Raw genomic sequence first — 22,883 nt, forward strand, 5'->3', positions numbered from 1 at the left:
AAAAAAAGTTAAATACTAAAAAAAAGAAATTCTTATTCTTTTTTTACTTATTCTTAACTTTCTATTTATTCCAATTTTGTATTATTTATTAACTAAAAATTTTATTCAATAAAAATAATAAATAAATAATTTTAAAAAAAATTCAACCTTAAATGTGTATTTGCTTGTCACCTAAATTCCAACAAATGAATTGTTTTAAACATTTTTTTCTTATAATAAATTTATACTAATTTTATATTTCCAAGAGCAAAATTTAGGCAAGTGGCCCATTTACTCTTATTGTGGTTTAAATTTTTGGTGTTAAAAGATTTTTGGGTAGTATGACTTCAAAATAAAAGTTGTTGGTGCATGGTAAACATGACTTTTTAATAATAATTTTGACAAAAATTGTATAAATATTATATATTTTTTAATCATACATGTGTGTGATAAATTCAATTTGACTTTTAAATTAGTCACAACGATAAGTATCTACCAAACATTTTACTGAAGAGTTGCCCTATCAAAATACCAAACAAAATCTAAAATTTAGCATACCGAAAGCTTTATATGGAGGGATAACTATAGATGAGAAGTTGTTTTTATCTCTTTTATTTTTCAAAAACCAAGCCATAGTCTTTTTCAGATTAGTATTATCACTTCTCATTATTTTCTATTTGGCTTATCTAAAGCCCTTGTACTTCTTTAAATGTGCGCTCCGTGAAGTTCAATGATCATCCAATAAACAATTTTTTTTTCTTCAAAATTCTTGTTTGATTAAAAATTTGCCACGAAGTTAAATGATCATCCTCTAATAATACGTAATAACTTAAGTTGTGTATTTATATATGTACAAATATGTGTACATGAGGTACTTGATTATAGCTTATTAGTGTATAAATTATTATACTATAGGCCTCGAAAATATTAAAAGTTCAAAGCAATATTAACAAAAGCCACGTCCATTACCCTTTTATATATATAAAGCTAATAATTAAAAAAATAAAAAGAGAAAAGCATTTACCATTTTGAGAGGGAGGTCACGGGTAAAGAAGAGCAAAATGGAGAATTTTCAAGTTTTGGGATTCAGGCAAAAATTAAGATTTGAGTCTTGCAAAACTTGATTTAGGGGGTCATTATAGCAATGTTTTCAACCCTAAATCCATTTGGGAAGATTCATTGAAGGAAAATTTGAAGGTGGAAAGTGTATAGAGAGAGTGTGTGTTTAGAGTAAGAGAGGCATAAGTCAAGTAAAAAAGTTGGATTTCTCACCAATAGGAATAAGATTTCTATAATCTTATCCCTATTTATGTTAAATTTCATAAGAATGAAGTTAATTTACATATCTGTATATCTTATTTAAGGTTATGATTTCAACAAATTGATAATGTTGGTCTCAAGCTAATTTCTATAATTGGTATTCTAGAAACACAAGGGCACCAACAAAACATTGTAGAGCTGGAGACGCGTACCCTTTTCTGTTTTTTTTTTTTCAATTTGGTATGCAGATGGCTTACGGTTATGTTTTGCTTTAAGATAATTTATAATTAAAATGAGATTATTGATAATATAGGTAATTTATTAATATTATAAGATATGGAAATTTATTTATTAATGTGGAGTATGGATTTTTATGCATAAGGTATAATTTATGGCTTTGAGGGTATTATGGTAACTTTATTGAGGGACATAATTTCTTGATTTAAGAGGAACTCCGAACATGAGTCAACCCACAGATGTCGACAATAACCAAACTTAAGTATCGTCGTTGCGTGGGGTATATATTAAACTTATATTTTATATTTTTCTTTATGATTTTAATTTTAAGGGAAATTATCATTTATATACCCTATATTTGCTCTGTTATCAAAAATACTACAACACTTTGAGGGTGTATCAATCGTCCACCCTTAGTTGACAAAATGTATCAGCCGACCACCAAACCGTTAGTTGCCGTTTGAAAGTTAATTGAATTACAGTGAATTGACGATTTTACCCTTGAAAATTATCACTTGTATACCCTTAAATTCTTTTTTTTATCACTTGTATCATATGAAAAGACCAAATTACCTTTCTGACGTCATCATACTTAAACGGCAACTAACGGTTTGGTGGTCAGCTGATACATTTTGGCAACTTATGGTGGACGATTGATACACTCTCAAAGTGTTGTAGTATTTTTGATAATGGAGTAAACTAAGGGTATACAAATGATAATTTCCCTAATTTTAATTAAAGCGAAACATGTTTACAACGTTATGTTCGAGTTGATTGGTTTCAGCTCAGCTAGCAAAAATAAGATCATAAACCACACTTCTTCTGTGGGTTGGGGATTTATTACGATTTTATATTTTATATTTTTCCTTTTGATTTTTAATTTTAGTAACGTAAAGCATGTTTATAAAGTTATGTTTGATGCTTTGATTTAAGTTTTCTAGAAATTGATTACATTTGCATATTGATGTGTTTCTTTAAGTATATAATAAATGGTTTTCTTTATTCACTTGATTTTAAATACACAAGAATATTTTAGTGAAAAGAAATAAATAGAGATATAAATTATGCTTTGAGGTAAATTTCATCCTACCCCTTAATTAGATTGACATTCTTCAATTCACTCCCCAAACGTGTGAAAACTTCAATCTACCCCCCAAAAACATTTGTCTTTAATGGTTAACTAAAATGTCTTTAATAGTAAATTAACGTTGACTGATTAAAATACGAAAATATCCTAACTTGTAATGAAGTAAGCTATTAATGGCAGTGTATGATTTCAAAAGTTAATGTTGATTTAACATGTCTGCAAGAGGACATGGGAACGCAGTAACAAAATAAACAATAAAATATTGAAAAATAAACTGTTTATGAGATTTAAATATCCAAAAAGTGAAACATCTTAATGGGCCAAAAATATAATTATTTTTCCTTACTTGGGCTTTGAAATTAAATAAATTACAAACATTGCTATTAATGTTTAGAGATGGCCAACAGGCCGTGTCGTGCCGGCCCGACCCATCAAAGGAAGGTCCATGCGTGCTCATACTTGTGCTCGTGCCAGGCTGTACCCACCATATACTTTGTGTCGTGCCGTGCCTAATTGTTTTTGCTTAGGCCTAGCCCAGCACACATGTCGTGCCTACTTGTGCCCATGCCCACGCCCACGTGTCGTGCCATGGGCCGTACTGTGCCATGCGTAAGGAAAAAAACATGGTAAACTTTTTTTTAGAGGGCATGTTAAGTTATTAGCATACTTTTTTCGAGCATATATACCTTTTTGGGTTTGTGTGCCTTTAATCAAATTCAATAAAATCAAAAATTCAAAACTCGAGTCCATATTTAATAGTAAGAGAATGTAATATTAATTATTAAGTTAAATCATACGGTATTAAAATTTCTTTTTAATACTTAATTACAATAACAATAACAATAGTAATAATTTTTTCTTAAGGGCTAGCTTAATTATTCACTTGGACTTGCATAGAGTCATAGATCATACTCCATAATAACATTAATACTTATTTATAAAATTCATGATATTTATAATTTTATTTACTAAAATCATGAAATAATTATTAATTTGATAAATTATAAACATAAATCGATTAGAGTATTTTTTTAAAACTAAGAATTAAATGAATTTAAAAAACTTTCACTAACAAAATATATTAAAAAGATTGAATTTCAAGTTATTTATAAAATCATAAAATTTTATATTTACTTTCATTAAAAAGTGAAACGTGCTTATTGTGGACCTTTTCTTGCACCATGCTTTAGTTCATTTCTAATCGTGCTTAAAATTCTAGACTCGAACTAGCCCGTGTGCGTGCCATGTCGTGCCGTATGCCCTACCGAAACGTGTTCATACCGTGTCATGCTCGTGCCATGCAACATGCCGTTTGACCCGTTGGGCATCTCTAATTTATGTTATTTGTTAATTGAGCTTTGAAATTAAATAAATTACAAGGATTGCCATCAATGTTAATAGAATTTAGCTTACAAGTTGAACATATTACATTGCATGCCATCAACTTGATAAGTTAAAATAGTTGACTGTTGCAAAAATAGCCAAAATTCAAAATTCAAAGATGTATTTGGCAGGTTTGTGCCTTTAAATCTAGCTCTCAATACAATTCAGTGGCCATAAAATCATCAACGTCATTAGAATATGAACAAAGCAAAGCAACAACAAAAATGTCACCATCTAAAGGTAGTTGTAGTGCCAGAGGAAGTTTGGGAGCTATAGATCAATGGCAAGGTTATCAAGTATAGAAACAAATTTTGCATTCACTATAGTGACTGAGTATTAGTGAAAATCTCAGAGTCTACTCTAATCCTCAAAAGTTACACTACAAATGTGAGAAAAAAAAAAGAGTTGTAGTTTCTTCAAGTGGTGGGAACCAGCTAAACAAGAGTACAAAATAATTGCTAGGGGAGTAAGAATGCTAGATGATAATTTTGAAGATAACTATGAGCTGGTAGCTGAAAAACATAAGATTTTGGAGGCTATTAACAACCTTGTTGCAAAATCAAATTCAATGATAATGCTATTGTCACTGTGTATTCTATATTTGTAGTATGTTGTTTAAAAATTGTTAAGGGTTAAAGATACTAGGGACAAGTAAAAGTAGAAAGGCATTCCAAATAACCATTAAGCTTGTTTAACACCCAACTACATCAAAGTTAAGTTCATGATTTGTGATAAAATAGTAACAAAAATCATTTTTGCAATCAAATACATTCCCATAAAGGAAAGAAAACAAGAAAGTAAAGATTAAGAATTATTTTTCGTTAGGTCTTTTTGATCTCTTCTTCGTTTTCTCCTTGAATCCCTTGCTGTAGCCCTCAAATCTCTTTTATTCTCTATTTTCTTTTATTTTCTCTCTCATTTTCCTTGAATGACGACTCTCTTTTGTTTCTTTCATGTGTGCTCATTTTATATCTAGGAATTAAGGCAACCAAAAGCGTGTGGCCACGTGTCTCCATTTTCTAGAAACCTTGGATCGCAATCTTTTTGTGCCTGTCGTTGCTTTGTCAGTTAGCACGCATGTAATCTCGTCTGTAGTTGCTCTTGTATTGCTACAGCAACAGCTACAACATCTTCTTTGTTCCAGACTTGTTTTAGTTCCTCTGTAGTTAAGTTTTTTGGTCATCCTGCAAGTCTGTTGCTGCAGCTTTCTATCCATAAAGCTTGAGCTTTTTTATCACCTACAATAATGCACATAATCAGAGCACAAAGTAATATAAAACACAATCAATTTATTAAATTAAACTTAAACAGCTGCTCATGCAAAATGTAACTAAAATGCAATAAAAACACATCATTTACTCTCTAAGTAATATTAATTTAAGTATAAAAATACTATGATAACTCTCATTTCATAGAATAATCACACCCTCAAACTTAAACTATTACTTGTCCTCAAGTAATGACAACAATACTAATACTTCACTCACACAATCAAGCAAAAAATAACTTAGCTTTTTCATTTAGCTTGCTAGGATTCATTAACCCTTAAATCTCATTCCTAAACATGCAAAATCATCATCAGCAGTCCAGTTCTAGACTTAGATCTTATTTTGTCCAAATTGTGTGTGTGGCACTTTGATCATATTTCAGAGTTGCTGCAGCATCACACAAGCATAAAAAATAACTTAAAGATAAAACACATACTTTCATATATGGGGGAACGGGGGTAAAAAAAATGACTTCAAACTATGCTACAACAATTATCATTGTCTTTCCATTATATATATATACCCTTTAGTGTAACATTGATTTTTCATGTGAATGAATATCACTTATAATGATGACACCCAATTACTTTATCAATGTACAACTCAGAGTTATTGCAGCACAAACATCTAAGATGCTAGAACGTAGTCTTATCTTTAAACACCTTTGACTCAAGGTTTCACATAGGGCTCATGAACAAACTTGACTACTCAATATCCTAAACAGAGGACCAATCTTGTTTTTTGGGTTGTTAGAGCAATGCTTGTTGAGTACTAAAAAGCGTATATTTATAAAGGAAAAAATCATCATTTTACACTCTAAGTCTCACTAACATCCCTACTTTTATGTATTTAATTTCCTTGTGATTTAATTATGTGTGTTTTATTATAATTAAGTATTTTATGTATTTTAAGGGGTATTATGGTCATTTCACAATGAACGAGAGATCAAATAGAAAAACGGACAGCAATTTTGAACTCATGACTGTCGAAAACTTAAGGAGGAGTATAAAAGGATAAACGATACTATTTACATATATGGTACTGTTCATGGTAAGATTCATGACACTGTTCACATATACGATACGATGATGTGGCATTGGCCGATGACGTCGCATTGATTGATGATGTAGCAACATTCGATTGGACGGATGATGTGGCAGCATTCGATTGGACGAATGACGTGGCATTAACTGCTTATGTGGCGTTGACTGATAATGTGGCATTGACCAATGATGTGTCACGATCCTTTTGGACTAAAATGCTTATATGGCATTGATCGGCGACGTGGCAGTATGTTAGTGGATCAAAAAATGTGCGTACGGTACATGCATATACACGGAATGACAGCCGTGATGATGTGTTCTATCCAATCAGAACTTGCCACGTATTGCAATCTTGAGCATCCAAATTGTTTTAATCCGATGGCTATGATTTACTCATTGTATCTATAAATAGGGGGCTCCCTACTAATTTTGACCCCTGAATTTATTTTTTTAGCTCTATTTTTTGTAATTTCTTCTCTATGTTATATTTTCTACGTATTTTCATAAATTTTCATTTTACCCCTAGTTCAATTATGAGTAGCTAATTGTCTAGATACCGTACTGGTATAACCGGCTCTCTAGTGCAAAATTATTACTATTTGGCACGATAAGCACTTAGCACCATATTTGTTGGAGTGAGCTTCATGAGGAGTGGAAACCCCCCTCATGATTTGATTAGCATTAATAAGGAATATTAAGACTATGGTGCATGTTAAGTGTAGATCCAGAGACCCAAGCGCTTCATTTTAATAGTTTTCACTTTAATTTATTCCCGTCATTCTAATTTAAATTTTAGAATAGTCTAACTCACTTTTACCACAAATTCAACCACCCACTTAGAAAATTAACTCTACATGCAATTAAAATCCACCTCCTCGTGGGATCGACACTCGCCATCGTTGATCTATTTTACAATAGATTCGTGCACTTGCGAGTTCAATAAAATTTGCACAATAAGTTTTTGGCGCCGTTGCCGGGGAGGTAAATTATTTTAATTCGTAGAATTAATTTTTGTAAATAATTTTTTTAGTTCTTTTCTTGTAATTTTTTTCTTACTTAAAAAAAAAGAAAAAGAAGGAAGTGAATCTGCATTTTGAGGTAAGTATTTCTTTTCTTTTTCTTTTCTTTAAATTTCTGTAATTTAATTTTCATGTTATTTTTAATTTTTCATTTATCTTGTTAATTTGGCCAGTTCAACCGCCTATTAATTTATTTTAATTTTAGTTAATTTATTTCATGTAATTTTTTTTATAGCACTTGAGTGTGTTTTCATAGTAAGGTTGTAACAGCATGATAAGGTTAGTATCGTAATTTCTCCTTCTTCTCTATTTTATTAGTTTTGTTCCTTTTTTTTTTTTGTTCTTTGCATGCATGGCCGAAGGTCACAATTACCTAATCTTGAGCCTATAAACTTTGAACTAAAAAAAAAAACACTTCGCACACACAAACACGTTACAATTAAAGATAAAATTAAAATGGATTTGCAACAACAACAACCATCACCACAGGAGAGGCCATTTAAGGACTACTTCAGTCCCTTAGCTCACTTGAGTACATCATGCATAAGATACCCAAATGTAACTGCTAGGAGTTTTGAGTTAAAACCTATGTGCTAAATTGTCTCCTAACATTCTATGGCCTAGAAAATGAAGACCCATATAATCATCTGAATGATTTTTATGCTGTTTGTCAAACTTTTAAATATGAGAATTTTTCAGATGATGATGTTAAACTTAGATTATTCTCATTTTCTTTAAAAGATAGAACTACTGAACTCAATTACTTGCTGCCGTTACTCTTTAGTTTTTTGTTGAGGTCTATCCTGTAGAGGTACTCAAATTGGATCAGTGATCGATTTCTAGGTTTTGTCGTAAACCTAATTGGTTACTTCCAATTACGTAAATCAATAGTTAAACCCGCACTCAAAGGTAGGGCATTTCCCATTTTTATAGGAACTTCTATACCAGAAACAATGGTATCTCTAATTATAGCCCCTCTAGGATCTAAAATATATCTCTTCTCACCATCCCCATAGTGTATGAGACAAATGTTTGCATTTCGATTAGGGTTGTATTCTATGGTTACGATTATACCATATATGTCTTTTTCATTCCGTCAAAAATCGATTTTACAGTATAGACGTTTATGACCTCCCTCTCTATGCCATGCAGTAATGATTCCTTTGGCATTACGACCTTTACCACAACGATGTTGTCCATAGATCAAATTATTTCATCGATTGGATTTCACTTGACTGTCTACGGCTCCATTGTGTGTGCTCGAGGTAGAAGTTTTGTATAAATATATCACCATGCTATTAAGTATTTTGATTTAAGTTCTTTTCTTTCTAAGAGATGGAATAGAATAACCCGGTTGAAGCGTAATGATCATACATCTGTAATGCATTGTATGTGCCATAATAGGTCCCATTCTTCTACCCTTTCGGCGGAGTTGATGACTATTCATAACTATTACCTTAACACCAAAGAAGAGTTCGACCTAATGCTTTATTTCTGTCCTAGTTGATCCTGATTCGACATTAGAAGTATATTGATTTTTTCCCAATAATCGAATACTTTTGTCTGTAAATACTGCATATTTGATTCCATCCATAAATCTATTTTCTTCCCTATGAGTTCGAGTCTCAATAAGAATGCTAGTTCTTACTGTTCATATGTTATGATATAAATATGCCACACCAATTCGTTATGTATAGATGATGAGATTCTATTGATACAGAGCCAATTCCAATAGACTTATTGGAGGGTCCCATTGGCATGCATCCAGTAGGAATTGAACCTACGAATTCGCCAATTATGAGTTGGGCACTTTAACCCAAAGAGTACAAATGCCTGCTCATTACATCACGGGAACAAATGGTAACAAAGTTTTTGAATAAATACTTCCCAGTGGATAAAAATAATGTTATTCGCAGGGAAATTTCAGAGTTTACCCAAAGAGAAGACGAGCAGTTTTTCAAAACATGGGAGCGATTCAATGGACTACTCTTGAAGTGTCCACATCATAGATACGAGAAATGACACCAATGCCAATACTTTTTGGAGGGCTTATTGCCGTATGTGTAAGAATGACTAATGACAACAAGTGGAGAAAAGCTAATGTCAAAAAGTGCATCAGAGATTTGGGATTTCTTCCAGCAACAAGCAGATAATTCCCAACGACGGAGTCGATCACTTAGGAATACTAAAATAATTAAGGAAATGAATGAGGTTCACATTGGCGAGTCAAGTTCGAAAATTAAAGAAATCAAAAAGATGGTTAAAGGTCTTTCTTGACAAATAACATCATTGACAACTGCTAAATCAATAGAACCACATGACCATGACTCATACTCAGATCAAGCCAATGCCATAAGTGTAATGAGAAAGTCATCAAACAACAACCCTTACTCCAACACATATAATCCTGGATGGAAAGAACATCTCAATTTTTCATGGTGTCAAGGATTCCAACAAAATGGACCAGCAGCCCCAGCTCCACCAATTTAACCAATTCCTCAAGTTTCTCAAGCCTCTCAGCTACCATTTAGACCATACAATCAGAACCCGAATTACTCTCAACCCAGATCATGGGAGGATACATTCAAGAACTTCAAGAATCTTACTCACTCCACGATCGAGCAACAGAACTGCACCATTGATAAACTACGAAACGAGATGAGAGTAGGCTTCAACTCATAAACTTAATCAGTTTCAAACCTCGAAAAGATGGTGGGACAGCTTGCCTCTTCGGTTCAAACCTTGGCAATAACTGTTGAGAAAGGTAAATTCCCAAGTGAACCAGTGCCTAATCCTAAATAAATGCATGAAGCAAGTACTAGTTCACCTCAGCAACATAGAGAGGTCAAAGCCATCATGACCTTGCGAAAAGGAAAAGAAGTCGACAACAAAGTAGAGATGTCGGTGACAAAAACAACTTAAATTGTACCTATAAATGTTGAGGACTCATCATCAGAAGAGAAAGAAAAAACCAACCCACGAAAATACGTTCCTAAAGCTCAATTTCCTCATATGTTAGCTAAAAGAAAGAAGGGAAGATCCACAGGTGAGATTCTTGAAATCTTTAAATAGGTAAGTGTTAACATCCTTTTGCTTGACGCTATAAAATAAGTGACATCTTATGTCAAGTTTCTTAAAGATCTTTATACTAAAAAGAGAAACATTCACGTTTAAAAGAAGGCATTTTTAATAGGAAACGTTAGCTCTATACTCCAACACAAAATTCCTCTAAAATACAAAGACCCAGACTCTTCCCTATCTCATGTAGTATAGGGAACCACACAATTGAGAATGCTTTGTTAGACTTAGGAGCTAGTGTAAATTTGTTGCCTTATTCAGTATTTTTGAAACTTGGACAGGGAGACTTATACCCAACTCCAGTAGTGTTACAGCTTGCAGATCAGTCCACGAAAGTACCTCATGGTATTGTGGAGGACGTGCATATCTAGGTAGATAAGTTTTATTTTCCTATTGATTTCATTATAATTGCCACTCAACCAGTCTAGGATTCAAGAAAACACATCTTCATTATCCTAGGCCGACATTTCTTGGCAACTGCCAATACTCACATTCAATACAGGACTGGAAATATGCAGTTGCCCTTTGGCAATATAACTATGGAGCTCAATATCTTCAACATTTCCAAACAACCTCACAATGCAGATGATGAAATTGTTAATGCAGATCCAGATACCCAAGCGTTTCCTTTTAATAGATTTCACTTCAAGTTATTCCCACCATTTTAATTTAAATTTTAGGATAATTTCAACCACTTCCACCACAAATCCAATCACCCACTTAGAAAATTAACTCTACACATAATTAAAATCCACCTCCTGGTGGGATCGACACTCATCACCATTGATCTATTCTACAATAGATTCATGCACTTGCGAGTTCAATAAAATTTGCACAACAAGTTTTTGGTTGCACTAGGGAGCCAGTTATACCAGTGTGGTATCTAGACATAGTTGATAATACTTTTCTATCAAACCTTAGTTATGACCCTTTACAAATATGTTTAACTCACTTTGGTTTGGATTTTGATATTGACATACTAGTCGATAAGGTCAACGCCTTACTTGATTCAGCACCATCCATGGATATTAATAAATGGAAGTTAAGAATTGAACAACTAGCACCATCAGAAAAGAAACTGAACCCATCATCAAAATCACCACCAAAACTCGACCTCAAACCATTAACCAACACTTTGGAATATGCGTTATTGGGATAAGAAAGCATTATGCCAATAATCATTTCATCATCCCTAAATGACGAACAAAAAAGTAAGTTGTTGGAAGTTTTAAAATAGCACAAGGGAGCATTAGGATGGACCATAGCCGACATAAAAGGTATAAACCCAGTAGACTGCATGTATTACATTCACCTTGATGAAAATGCTAAATCTACTAGGAAAATGCAACATCGGTTGAACCATAACATGAAAGAAGTGGTTAGAATTGAAGTCCTTAAACTATCAGACACAGGTATCATTTACCTCATTTCTAATAGTTCATGGGTCATTATATGCAAGTTATTCCCAAAAATTCAGGAGTCACAGTAGTTACTGATACTGATAATAAATTGATACTCACTAGAGTGACTACGGGGTAGCGTGTATGTATTGATTATAGAAAGTTGAATTATATCACACGTAAAGACCATTTTCCTTTACCATTTATCATCAAATGCTTGATAGAGTAACAGGTCATGAATTTTATTACTTTTTAGATGGATACTCAGGATATAATCAAATTCCCATAGCACCAAAAGATCAAGAGAAGACCATTTTTACTTGCCATTTTGGCACTTTTGCATGTAGAAGGATGCCATTTGGATTATGTAATGCTACTGCTATATTTTAACGATGCATGTTAAGCATTTTTCTGATATGGTTGAATGATTCCTTGAAGTCTTTATAAATAACTGAAATGCTAAATCATGTTGATGCTTTTATTTTCCTACCAGGAGATCTTGCAACTCTAGAAGCACTTATCATATTAGCATCTTGGGCCCATCTGAACATTCACTAGAAACCCATCGGCTTGTTAAATGTCAATAACTTTTATGATGACTTTATCGCGTTTCTTAACCCTACAATAAAAAACTATTTCATTCTTTCCACAGCGAAAAAAAAAATTATTTGTACTTATACTGCTAATGAGCTACTTGATCTGCTACAAGCTTATCGACTAGAGCCAGATCTCAGGACCTTTGTGTTCGAGTATCCAAATAATGATGGTAACAGTAGCTGCAGTAAAAAGTGCAAATTAGATTTAACTCTCCGCTTGTAAACATTTTCTTCTGTGTTGCACCACTCAGGTGATGTCTTATAAACTCTACTTTTTTTCCTTTAAACATTGAGGACAATGTTTCGTTCTGATTGGGAGGAGGGAATAGTTGACAATTGTGGAATATTAGTTAGGTTTTTATGATTTTTTTTTTGTTGTAGAGACTAACCGTGGCTAACTTTTTGAGTAGAAGATGGCTAAATATGGAGTATAGTGACTCTCGAAACGCATCTTCTTAGTTTAAAAAAAAATACTTTCCGAACATTTTCTTTTTCTTTATTATCTTATTATTAAGCTTCAATAATAATTTTAAGTGTGATCTTTCTAACTTCTTCTTTTACCAATTGAAAAAAATTGTGATCTTTTAACATTGGAGACATAATGACTTTCAAATATTAGTATTTATATTATCTTTGGTTTTAAGTGATGTTACATCATGTTTACTACTCTACATGTTGATGTCGGAGAAAAATATGAGTTGCTTGAAGGAATGCACATATCATAATAAATTTCAAGTGAGTTTTTGAGCCTATCATTTTTCTTGGAGAGTAACCCTTTTTGCTTATTCTTCATACAGCTTAGCAGTTTATTATTTTATACACGATCTCTAGATTTCTTTTGAGTCAACCCTCTAAAAAAATTATAAAATAAAAAAATAAAATAAATGAAAAGAAAAAAATATGTGTGGCTACATCTGAAGGTCCATCTAACTCGTAGATATGGAAGATTATTTAGAGCTCTAAAAGACGATGGAAATGCCATATTTGACCTGTTTGAGCCTTTCTAGCCATCTTTTTTGTGAAATATCCATAGTTAACCCTTTGATCCTTTTATATATACATATATAAAATATTTTTTTTGTCAACTTATCATCTTGACCTACTCCGGTTTGGAGTATTACTCTATATCTTACAAGTTCCATCGCCTATTCATGTTTGAGAAAAATATAAATAATTATTTTGTTTATTAAAGTTGTGCCATACAAAAAAAATTCAAAAAAAAGAAAACTAATAATAATAATAAATAAGCAAAATGCACTTTGTAATTTCCAAAAGATCTCTACTTTTTCTCAAACATATATTTTATTTTCCTTATTTCCCCTCCTTTGTTAGCTATGTCTTTAGCCTATGTTACGTCCTAATAAAAGTCCTTCTTAATTTTAGGGATCTATAGTCTGAAATAGAAGCCAATTATATGGGCTAAAAAGATGTAGCGATGCATAAGAAAATAATAAAAAAAAATGAATACATTGGGTTGACTAACATTTTGTTTAACTTAAGATCGTATTATTTTCTAAGCTGTAAGCATATTCCTCTCATTTTGGTGAGACTGTGTGATAGTATTTCTTTATTATTTTCTCTCAATTTACCATTCATTGGAGTGACTATTTTTATTAAGTTTAATTTCTTTGTGAGAGTGTCACTACTACCGGTGAACTTTTAGGGTTTGACATGTCATTTTTGAAAGTGGCTTGATTATTATAGTTGTGACAAAGTCTGCTGGACTGATGCATGTGGATGGTTGATGTGGGGGTGATGTTTCTTGAGACTAGAGATAATGTTTATACTTTCATTTGATTGCTATCATTAGTCTGATTGAATAAACGCGATTGTTTTTTAAAAAAAAATCATTTTGGGTTTGAATTTTGTTTTCGCTTTAATTACTAGGGACTAGCAATAAGGTAGTTGGGGGTGTGTTGAGTGTTAGAAAGTGTATATTTATAAAGGAGAAAATCGTCATTTTACACTCCAAGTCTCACTAATATCTCTACTTTCATGTATTCAAGTCCCTTGTAATTTAATTATGTGTTTTATTATAATGATGTATTTTATGTATTTTAGGGGGCATCATAGTCATTTCATAATGAACGAGAGATCATATAGCAAAATGGACAGCAATTTTGAATTCAGGACAGTCGAAAATCTTAGGAGGAGCATAAAAGGATAAACGACATTGTTCACATATATGGTATTTTTCACATATATGGCATTGTTCATGATATTGTTCACGGTACTGTTCACATATACGGTACGATGACGTGGCATTGACCGATGACGTGGCAGCATTCGATTGGACGAATGATGTGGCATTGACAGCTTATGTGGCGTTGACTGATGAGTTGGCGTTGACCGATGATGTGTCGCAATTCTATTGGACTAAAATGATTATGTAGAGTAGACCAGTGACGTGGCAGTATGTCAGTGGACCAAAAAACATGCCTACGATACATGCATTACACGAAATGATAGCCCTGATGATGTGTTCTATCCAATCAAAACTTGCCACGTGGCGCAATCCTGAGCGTCCAAATTATTTTAATCTGATGGCCATGATTTACTCATTGTATCTATAAAAAGGGGCTTCCCCCTAATTCGACACCCCTAAATTCATTTTTGAGCTCTATTTTGTGTAATTCCTTCTCCATCTTGTATTTTCTACGTATTTTAATAAATTCTCATTTTACCCCTAGTTCAATTATGAATAGCTAATTTTCTTTCAACCTTGGGTTGAAGGTGAAGTCTCAACATGTTCCATGGGCTTTATTTGGTAAATTTAATTTCTCATCCCCTCTAATTTATGTGGATGTTTTGACTTTTCATCGATAGATAGTAATAATCTTGTCTAGATACCGCACTTGTATAATCGGCTCCCTAGTGCAAGATTATTACTATTTGACACGATAAGCCCTTAGCACCATATTAATTAGAGTGAGGTTCATGAGGAGTGGAAACTCCCCTCATGATTTAATTGGCACTAATAAGGAATATTAAGCTCATGGTGCATGTTGATGTAGATCCAGATATCCAAGCGTTTCCTTTTAATAAATTTCACTTCAAGTTATTCCCGCTATTTTAATTTAAATTTTAGGATAATCTAAATCACTTCCACCACAAATCCAATCACCCACTTAGAAAATTAACTCTACACATAATTAAAATCCACCTCCTCGTGAGATCGACACTCGTCACCATTGATCTATTCTACAATAGATTCGTGCACTTACGAGTTCAATAAAATCTTCACAACACATATCACCCTTAGTCCAATGGTCAGGCAGAAGTGTCGAACAAGGAAATAAAAAGGATTTTAGAAAAAGTAGTGAACCCTACTAGAAAAGATTGGTCTGTTAGACTACATGATTCTTTATGGGCATATCCCACAGCTTACAAGACACCACTTGTCATGTCTCCATATAGAAATGTATATGGCAAAGGCTGCCATTTACCACTGGAGCTAGAGCATAAAGCATATTGGGCGCTAAAACACCTGAACATGGACATGGATGTTGCAGCAGAGCATAAGAAGTTTCAACTTTGTGAGCTTGAAGAGTTAAGATTGTTTTCTTATGAAAATGCAAGGATTTACAAAGAAAAAACAAAACAATGGCATGATAAACGTATCCAGCAAAAGGATTTACTTCCAGGTCAACAAGTTTTGCTATACAACTTTAGATTGAAGCTTTTTCTAGGAAAGTTAAAATCTAGATGGTCAAGGCCTTTTAGACTTACCAAAATCCATCCTTATGGTGCTGTGGACCTTAAAGATGAGAGAACTAGTCATGATGATTTGTACCATTCACGGGAGGATGTGTGTCTCACAGACCCAGCGTGAGCAATTAAGGGAAGGTCAGGCTGAAAAACCTTAAATCAAGCGCTAATTGGGAGGCAACCCAATGATTAAGGGAGTTATCTAAATTTTGTTCCTTTAGTATTAAATTTAGTTTTCATGCTTTTCTTTATGGTTGTTGACATTTTGAAGTTATTATCTAATTTCTTTCCTTTATTTTATTACGGCATGTATAAATAATGATTAAAAAAAATATGGCTAAGACACCATCACGAGTTGTTGCAGTTGCTACAGCACTAAATTACTTGTTGCAGTAATGAATCTTACCGTTACAATGACACAACTATGGAAAGTCCTTTTTAACCGTTGAGAGTAAATTTGTGACCGCTCGCTCAGCAAATCAAGATAAAGATAAGGATGGATTACATAATCCCTAAATTCCCGAACCCAATATCCTTTCCTTTTAAATGTTGATTTGTTTTAAAGTTTAAATTCAATTTCCAAATTTATCCCATTAATTATTTCTTTCTCTATTTTACTGTCACCTATAAATTAGGGTTTTATTGTGTTTCTTTTCATTCTCATCCAAATTCTCTCTTTTATCGACCACAGTTCTCCAAATACTTTGGACTCCTTTTCATTATTTACTTTTCTTTTCAGATACCCAACAATTCAGTTATGTAGCTCTAACAATGACGAGGTATAAGAAGACATCCGCTTGACTAAAGGACCCTTCATGCTTCCATAGTTACAAAGCCGAAGATAAATTCAAGGAATTAATAGAGCCTAAGAAGATCTTAGAGGAGAAAGGTTTTCAATTCCCTCAACAACCATCAGGATCGATCAACACAATTTATGCTGCTGCAGTAAAGATAGGATGGCTAGATTTTTGCACTCACCCACAAGACCTTGCGCTCCCAATAGTTAAGGAATTTTACTCCAACATGCTGCGTTAAGACCAACGCACAATAATGGTAAGGAATGTTCAAGTCCCTTTAGATCCAAAGGTAATCAATGCTTTTTATAATTTACCATCTGATATTGATTGTGAGTATTCAAAAATGGTTGAGAATATGACTGCTAAGAGGTGGCGTGATATGTTTAAAACCCTTACGATGGAGGGTAGTTCATGGTTGAATGAGGAAGGCAAGGTAGTGAGTATAATTAACTTGAAACTAGTAGCCAAAGTGTGGGTAAATTTTCTAAAATTACGATTGATGCACACCAAACACACTACCACCGTCTCTCATGAAAGGCTTATTCTATTATATGCCATTCTCAAGGGTCTACCAATTGATGTTGGGAAAATTATAAAGAGGGAAATTCGAGAGTATGCCAAGAAAAAGCAAAAGACTGCCACTTTGGTGTTTCCTTCACTCATCACCAGCATTTGTCTGGTTTCTGGGGTGAAAATATCAACCAACGATGAAAGCATTAAGAATGAAGGAGCTCTTACTGCTTGAACTATTGAAAGAATTATCGGGGAAACTATTGTTGCCGCAACACCAAAATTTGTTGTTGCAACACCAAAATTTGTTGTTATATCCAGAGTAAGGAATGTTATTAGCGTTAAGAGGAGGCTGTAAGAATTAAGTGACACTATCAATGAATGTGTACACAAAAAAAAAAAAAATCAAATATTCTGGAATTATTTGATGCACCTTGAAGACCATATGCATCAGTTTGCAGTCTACATGAAGAACAAGAACAAAGACTTCCCTGACTCCTTGTTGTAGTCATTTAATTTCCAAGTATCAACAAGGGATGCTCTAATAGCAATGGCAGCAACAGAGAGTAAAGAAGAATTTGAATCCAAGGAAGAACCACCACCAGTTAAGGAAGAGAAGAATCAATATCAAAGAAGGATGAGGCACCTCTAGTAGTGCCTCCTAAACACAGAAAGAAGCACTTCATAAAAGCTTATGAAGAGGAGACAGAGGATTAGCAGGATGATGAGTCCCCAGTTGGAGTGTTTCAAGCAAAGGCAAGGAAAACGTTCTGACTGATGAAGAATCAGACAACGATCAATTAATGTTGCCGCAGAAATTAAAACAGCTGCTACAAGGGCTACACAAACTGCTGCAGAAAAAAAGAGTTTGTTGTACGTTATTGCTAGAATCTAGTGGTGTTCGCGGATCGAATTTTACTGATTAGACATCAATCCATATCCGATCCATGATTTTGTGGATTATAATTGTTTAATCCAATCCAATCTACGAATTGATTAAATTCAATCCATACATCTGCGGATCGGATGCGGATTTGACTCAATCCATATCCATTTCATACGTCTGCGGATCGGCTGTGGATTTAACTTAATCCATATCCAATCCACTATTTTGCGCATTAGTTTCTGAATTAAAAATTTTTAGTTCTCTCCAATCCATAAACTAGGGTTGGCAATGGGACGGGATGGGATAAGATTTACCAATCCCAGTCCTGTCCTGTATATGCAAGTGGGATGAAAAAATATCTCACTCTCGTCCCTATATTTTTTTTAGACAAAAATATGTCTCGATCCCGTCCCAAAAGAGATGGAATCCTACGGGATCCCATCCCAATTGAAAATATTCTCATTCTTAGTCGACAATGAGACGGATGGGATGGAATTTGCCAATCTCACCCCCGTCCCCTGTATGCAAGTGGGATAAAAAAATATTTCACTCCCGTCCTAAATTTTTTATGGGACAAAAATATGCTTCAATCCCGTCCCAAATAGGTTGGGATCCCGCAGGATCCCATCCCATCGGGAAAAATTGCCATCCCTACTATGAACTAATGAAATAAAAAAAAATCTAATATAAAAATAATTTTACTACCGATTAAATTTAAAACTGAATAAAATTTAAACAAATTAATTGTTTAAATAAAGATAAAATAATACATTCATAGTTTTAAAATATAACACATCAAGATTAATTGTTGAAATAAAACTACAATAATACGTTCAAAGTTTCAAAATATAACACACTAAGATTAATTGTTCAAATAAAGTAACAATAATACATTAATATAACACCAAAATTAATTGTTCAAATAAAGCCACAATTAATTGAAATGACAAAGTTTCTGAAACCAAACACAGTCTGATCCTTCACCAGGGCTGTTGCACCTGTCGAAAAGTGGTGATTACGGAATCATCAACGATGAGAACAAGAGAAGCCATACGGGTGGCGATCTTGAAGATTGTGATAGTGCAATTGTTCAGTTGGAACCAGTGATTGTGAAGTGGCTCAATGGACTCAGGGAAGAAAATGGCTTGCTCTGGCCGAAATGGCGCGGCTGACGTCTTTCAAATTAGTGTTGAGAGTGTATCGAACCAGTATTGGGTGTTGCTAGTGCGTGTGACGGCCGGGAAACTTAGGGTTTTTTATTTGCAAATTGTTGATGACTTGACATTATGTTACTTTGCTTTTGGGTGACTTTGCAAATTATTGATAACTTGGCGTTATATTAGGTTGCTTTTGCTAGTGCGTGTGACTTTGCTTTTTCTTTTTTTTTACAATTTTTACAAGTTATATTTATATATTTGATTATTTAATTATTTTTTATTTTATATTATTATTAGGTAATGGCTAAGATATGTTATAGTGTTTATGTAACTATGTAATGTCACATTTATAAATTTTTTAATTAAATTTATAATAATTTTTTAACTAAACAAATAAATAAATATTTTTTTTGCAGATTCACGGATTTTTGTGGATTTACATAAGTAAATCCATATCCAATCCATCGATTGTGGATTTTTAAATTTTCAATCCATATTCAATCCACCAACCCACGGATCAGATTTATATAGATCGGATTTTCACGGATCAGACGGATTGAGGGGATCGGATTGGATTCTGAACAAATCACATCTGGGGAAACCGCTATAATAACCTCTCCAGCAACTACTACTCAAAGACCTCTACAATAACCTCTCCAGCAACTACTACTCAGAAACCTCCCATCAAATCTCCTAGCCAAGCTCCGAAGATATCCAGTAAATGCAAAGGGGCATAAACCTTTGAAGATGCTGCACAATGCAAGCATCAGAAAAACCAGAGACTAAGAGAGCAAAGTTTGACTAGCCCAAACTTTAGGAAGCTTAAACTAGTCCAAGCAAAAAAAAGAAGAAATCAGTTGCTGCAACACGTATGTCACCAAGGAAGAGCACCCAAGGTGGAGCTCCACAACAATGATTCTACTTCACCAGTGCTGCAACAACGCTTTCTAACAAAAGGGGAGTCCCTATCAGCCAGTTTATTTTATTTATTTTTTAAAACTTCTCTGCACGTCTTTTTATCTAGTGTATACATGTGTGGTTTGTTTTGTGTGCTTGTGAAGACATAACACCTCTCAAGTTTGAGGGGGTTGTGTTATAATGTAATGTGTTTGAAAGTGCATGTGTTTATGTTGTGTTATGTAAAGCTCTGTTATCTAGTATTTGTGTATGGATTAGAAAATCTAATGAAGATAAATTGAGTGATATTCAGTATTTTTTATTGTCAAGTAGGGATAGTTTATAGATGAATGGTGAAATTTTGTCCCCAACACTTAGGGTTTGGTTGAGTTTTATGAGAATGTTGTAGCAGAACCCGGAAAATCAAAAAAGGTAGAAAATATCTCAAGTTTGGGGGGGAAATTTTTTTGTTGAACTTTGTTTGTTATGAAATAAATTTTGCTCTAATAGCTTAAGCTACTAAGTAACCAGGGCTAAGTATGCACCTCATATGCAGACTTGAGTCCAAAGGCAACAAAAGCTATGAGCATTACTGTAGAAACAAAAAAAAATGTCTTCTGTCTAGGATATTAAGTAGTCAGGTCTGTTCATGAGCCCCATGTTCAGTCTTCAGTTAAAAGATGTCTTTAAATAAGATTATGTTATAAGCATTGCTACAGCAACTTTGATCTATGCATTGGTTGAGTAATTGGGTGTCATCATTATAAGTGATAGACATTCACATGAAAAATCAATGATACATTGAAGAGAATTTAATTAACCAATATATATCTATAGATATAGCACAGTTTGAACTTATTTGTAACTACTTCTCCCCCACATGTGAATGTACTTATGCTTTACCTCTGAGTTATATAATGTATGTACAATGCTGCAGCACCTCTAGACTTGATCAAAGTGCACACACACACTTTGGACATAATGTGGCCTAAGTCTAAGATTGAACTGTTATGACAATTTTGCATTATTAACAGTGTGATCTGAGGGTTGAAGAATCCTTGCAATTTTGATGACAGAGCTAATCTGATGTTGCATGATTGTGTGATTGAGTGGTAATATTGTTGTCATTACTTGAGGACAAGTAATGGTTTAAGTTTGGGGGTGTGATAACTCTATGAAATGTGAGTTATCATGACACTTTTAGACTTGAATCAACCATACTTAGAGAGTAAATGACATGTTTTTATTGCATTTTAGTAATGTTTTGCATGACCATCCATTTTAGTTTACTTTTAATAAGCTTTGTTTGATTTAGAATAAATTGTGTGCTTAGATCATATGCATAATTATAGGTGACCGGAAGCTCAAGAACCAATGAAGGAATTCTGCTGCAATAGGCTTGTAAGGATAAGGAAAGAACATGGTTAGAGAAGAATTGTAATAAGTTTGGAACAATACAAATGCTAAAGTTGTTGCTATAGCACCATTGTTGTAGCACCATTGCTGTAGCATATTTGCTGTAGCAATCTTGGAGGATGTGTCATTGAAGATTTCGCGCCAGATACTTTGAAGATTGCAATCTAGAGTTTCCTAAACTAAAAGTTGCGCGTCCTAGACTTCCGATTGCCATAATTCTAAGATATAAAAAGAGCACACACGCAAAGAAGAAAAGGCGGAAGCTGTCATTAGAGAAAAAAAAAATAGAGAAACAAAACAAGAGAAAAAAAATATCAAGAGAGAATTGGGGCTGCAACTAAGGAATTTGAGAAGAACATCAAGCGAATCTCACTTTTATTTCTTGTTCTCTTGTTTCTATCTCATTATGATAAATTGTTTGATAGCTGAAACTATTTTTCTTCTTGTTTTATCTCAAATTATGAACTAAATTTGTTTATGGTTGAATGATGAACAAACTTGATGGTTAATTGACTAATATTATGTGTTGATGCATGCTTGCTATAGCACATTGTTTTGATAGTATTCATTTTAATTCATTATTTCGGCTGACCGCCCATTTATTGATACTAGCTAAGAAAGAACCTCAAAAAGGCCTGTCTTAGTGGAACATATCAAAGTAATACTTGGTTTTAAATTTGGTTTCCTCAGTTGGGTTTAACTTGATTCGAAAATGGCCATACTTTATCTAAAAGTAGTGATGAACTAGATATAGGGATTCACCTTGTAGGGTAATTAGAATCTAAAACGTGTAATATTATATCTTATATTAGCATAACAATTGGTCACTATTAAGTTACATTTAGATATAAGATATTCAACATACGACAACTGAGGATACATAAGGATTCTTTCCAGTGCTGTAACAGATGTTGTAGCAACCAAGGCAAACATTAGAAAAATAGTCAAAACCATTAAGTTGATTTAATCACTCAACTACTCCATTCTCATTTGTTACATTCTCGTATTTGTTGTGGCAGATTACTTTATTGCATTTTTATTTTAATTATTTCATTAGTTTAAATAATTTGTTTTAATTTTAATTTAGAATAAAAATTGCACTGATAAAATTGTTGTAGTAATTCCCATAACAACAATCCATGTGAAGACGATCTTGAATATT

At 33.4% G+C, this 22,883-nt stretch overlaps 1 protein-coding gene across 1 annotated transcript; it reads left to right on the forward strand.

The window, feature by feature from the left end:
• Positions 1 to 9,985: 9,985 nt before the first annotated feature.
• On the forward strand, positions 9,986 to 16,182 carry LOC112095642. The gene is made up of 3 exons (XM_024177746.1): positions 9,986 to 10,040; positions 10,616 to 10,699; positions 15,734 to 16,182. Exons 1-3 carry the CDS (start codon positions 9,986 to 9,988, stop codon positions 16,180 to 16,182), a joined length of 588 nt encoding a protein of 195 aa, XP_024033514.1.
• The last annotated feature ends 6,701 nt before the right edge of the window (positions 16,183 to 22,883 follow it).

Source organism: Citrus clementina, unplaced genomic scaffold (genome assembly GCF_000493195.1).
Source record: "Citrus clementina cultivar Clemenules unplaced genomic scaffold, Citrus_clementina_v1.0 scaffold_1, whole genome shotgun sequence".
Classification (NCBI taxonomy): domain Eukaryota; kingdom Viridiplantae; phylum Streptophyta; class Magnoliopsida; order Sapindales; family Rutaceae; genus Citrus; species Citrus x clementina.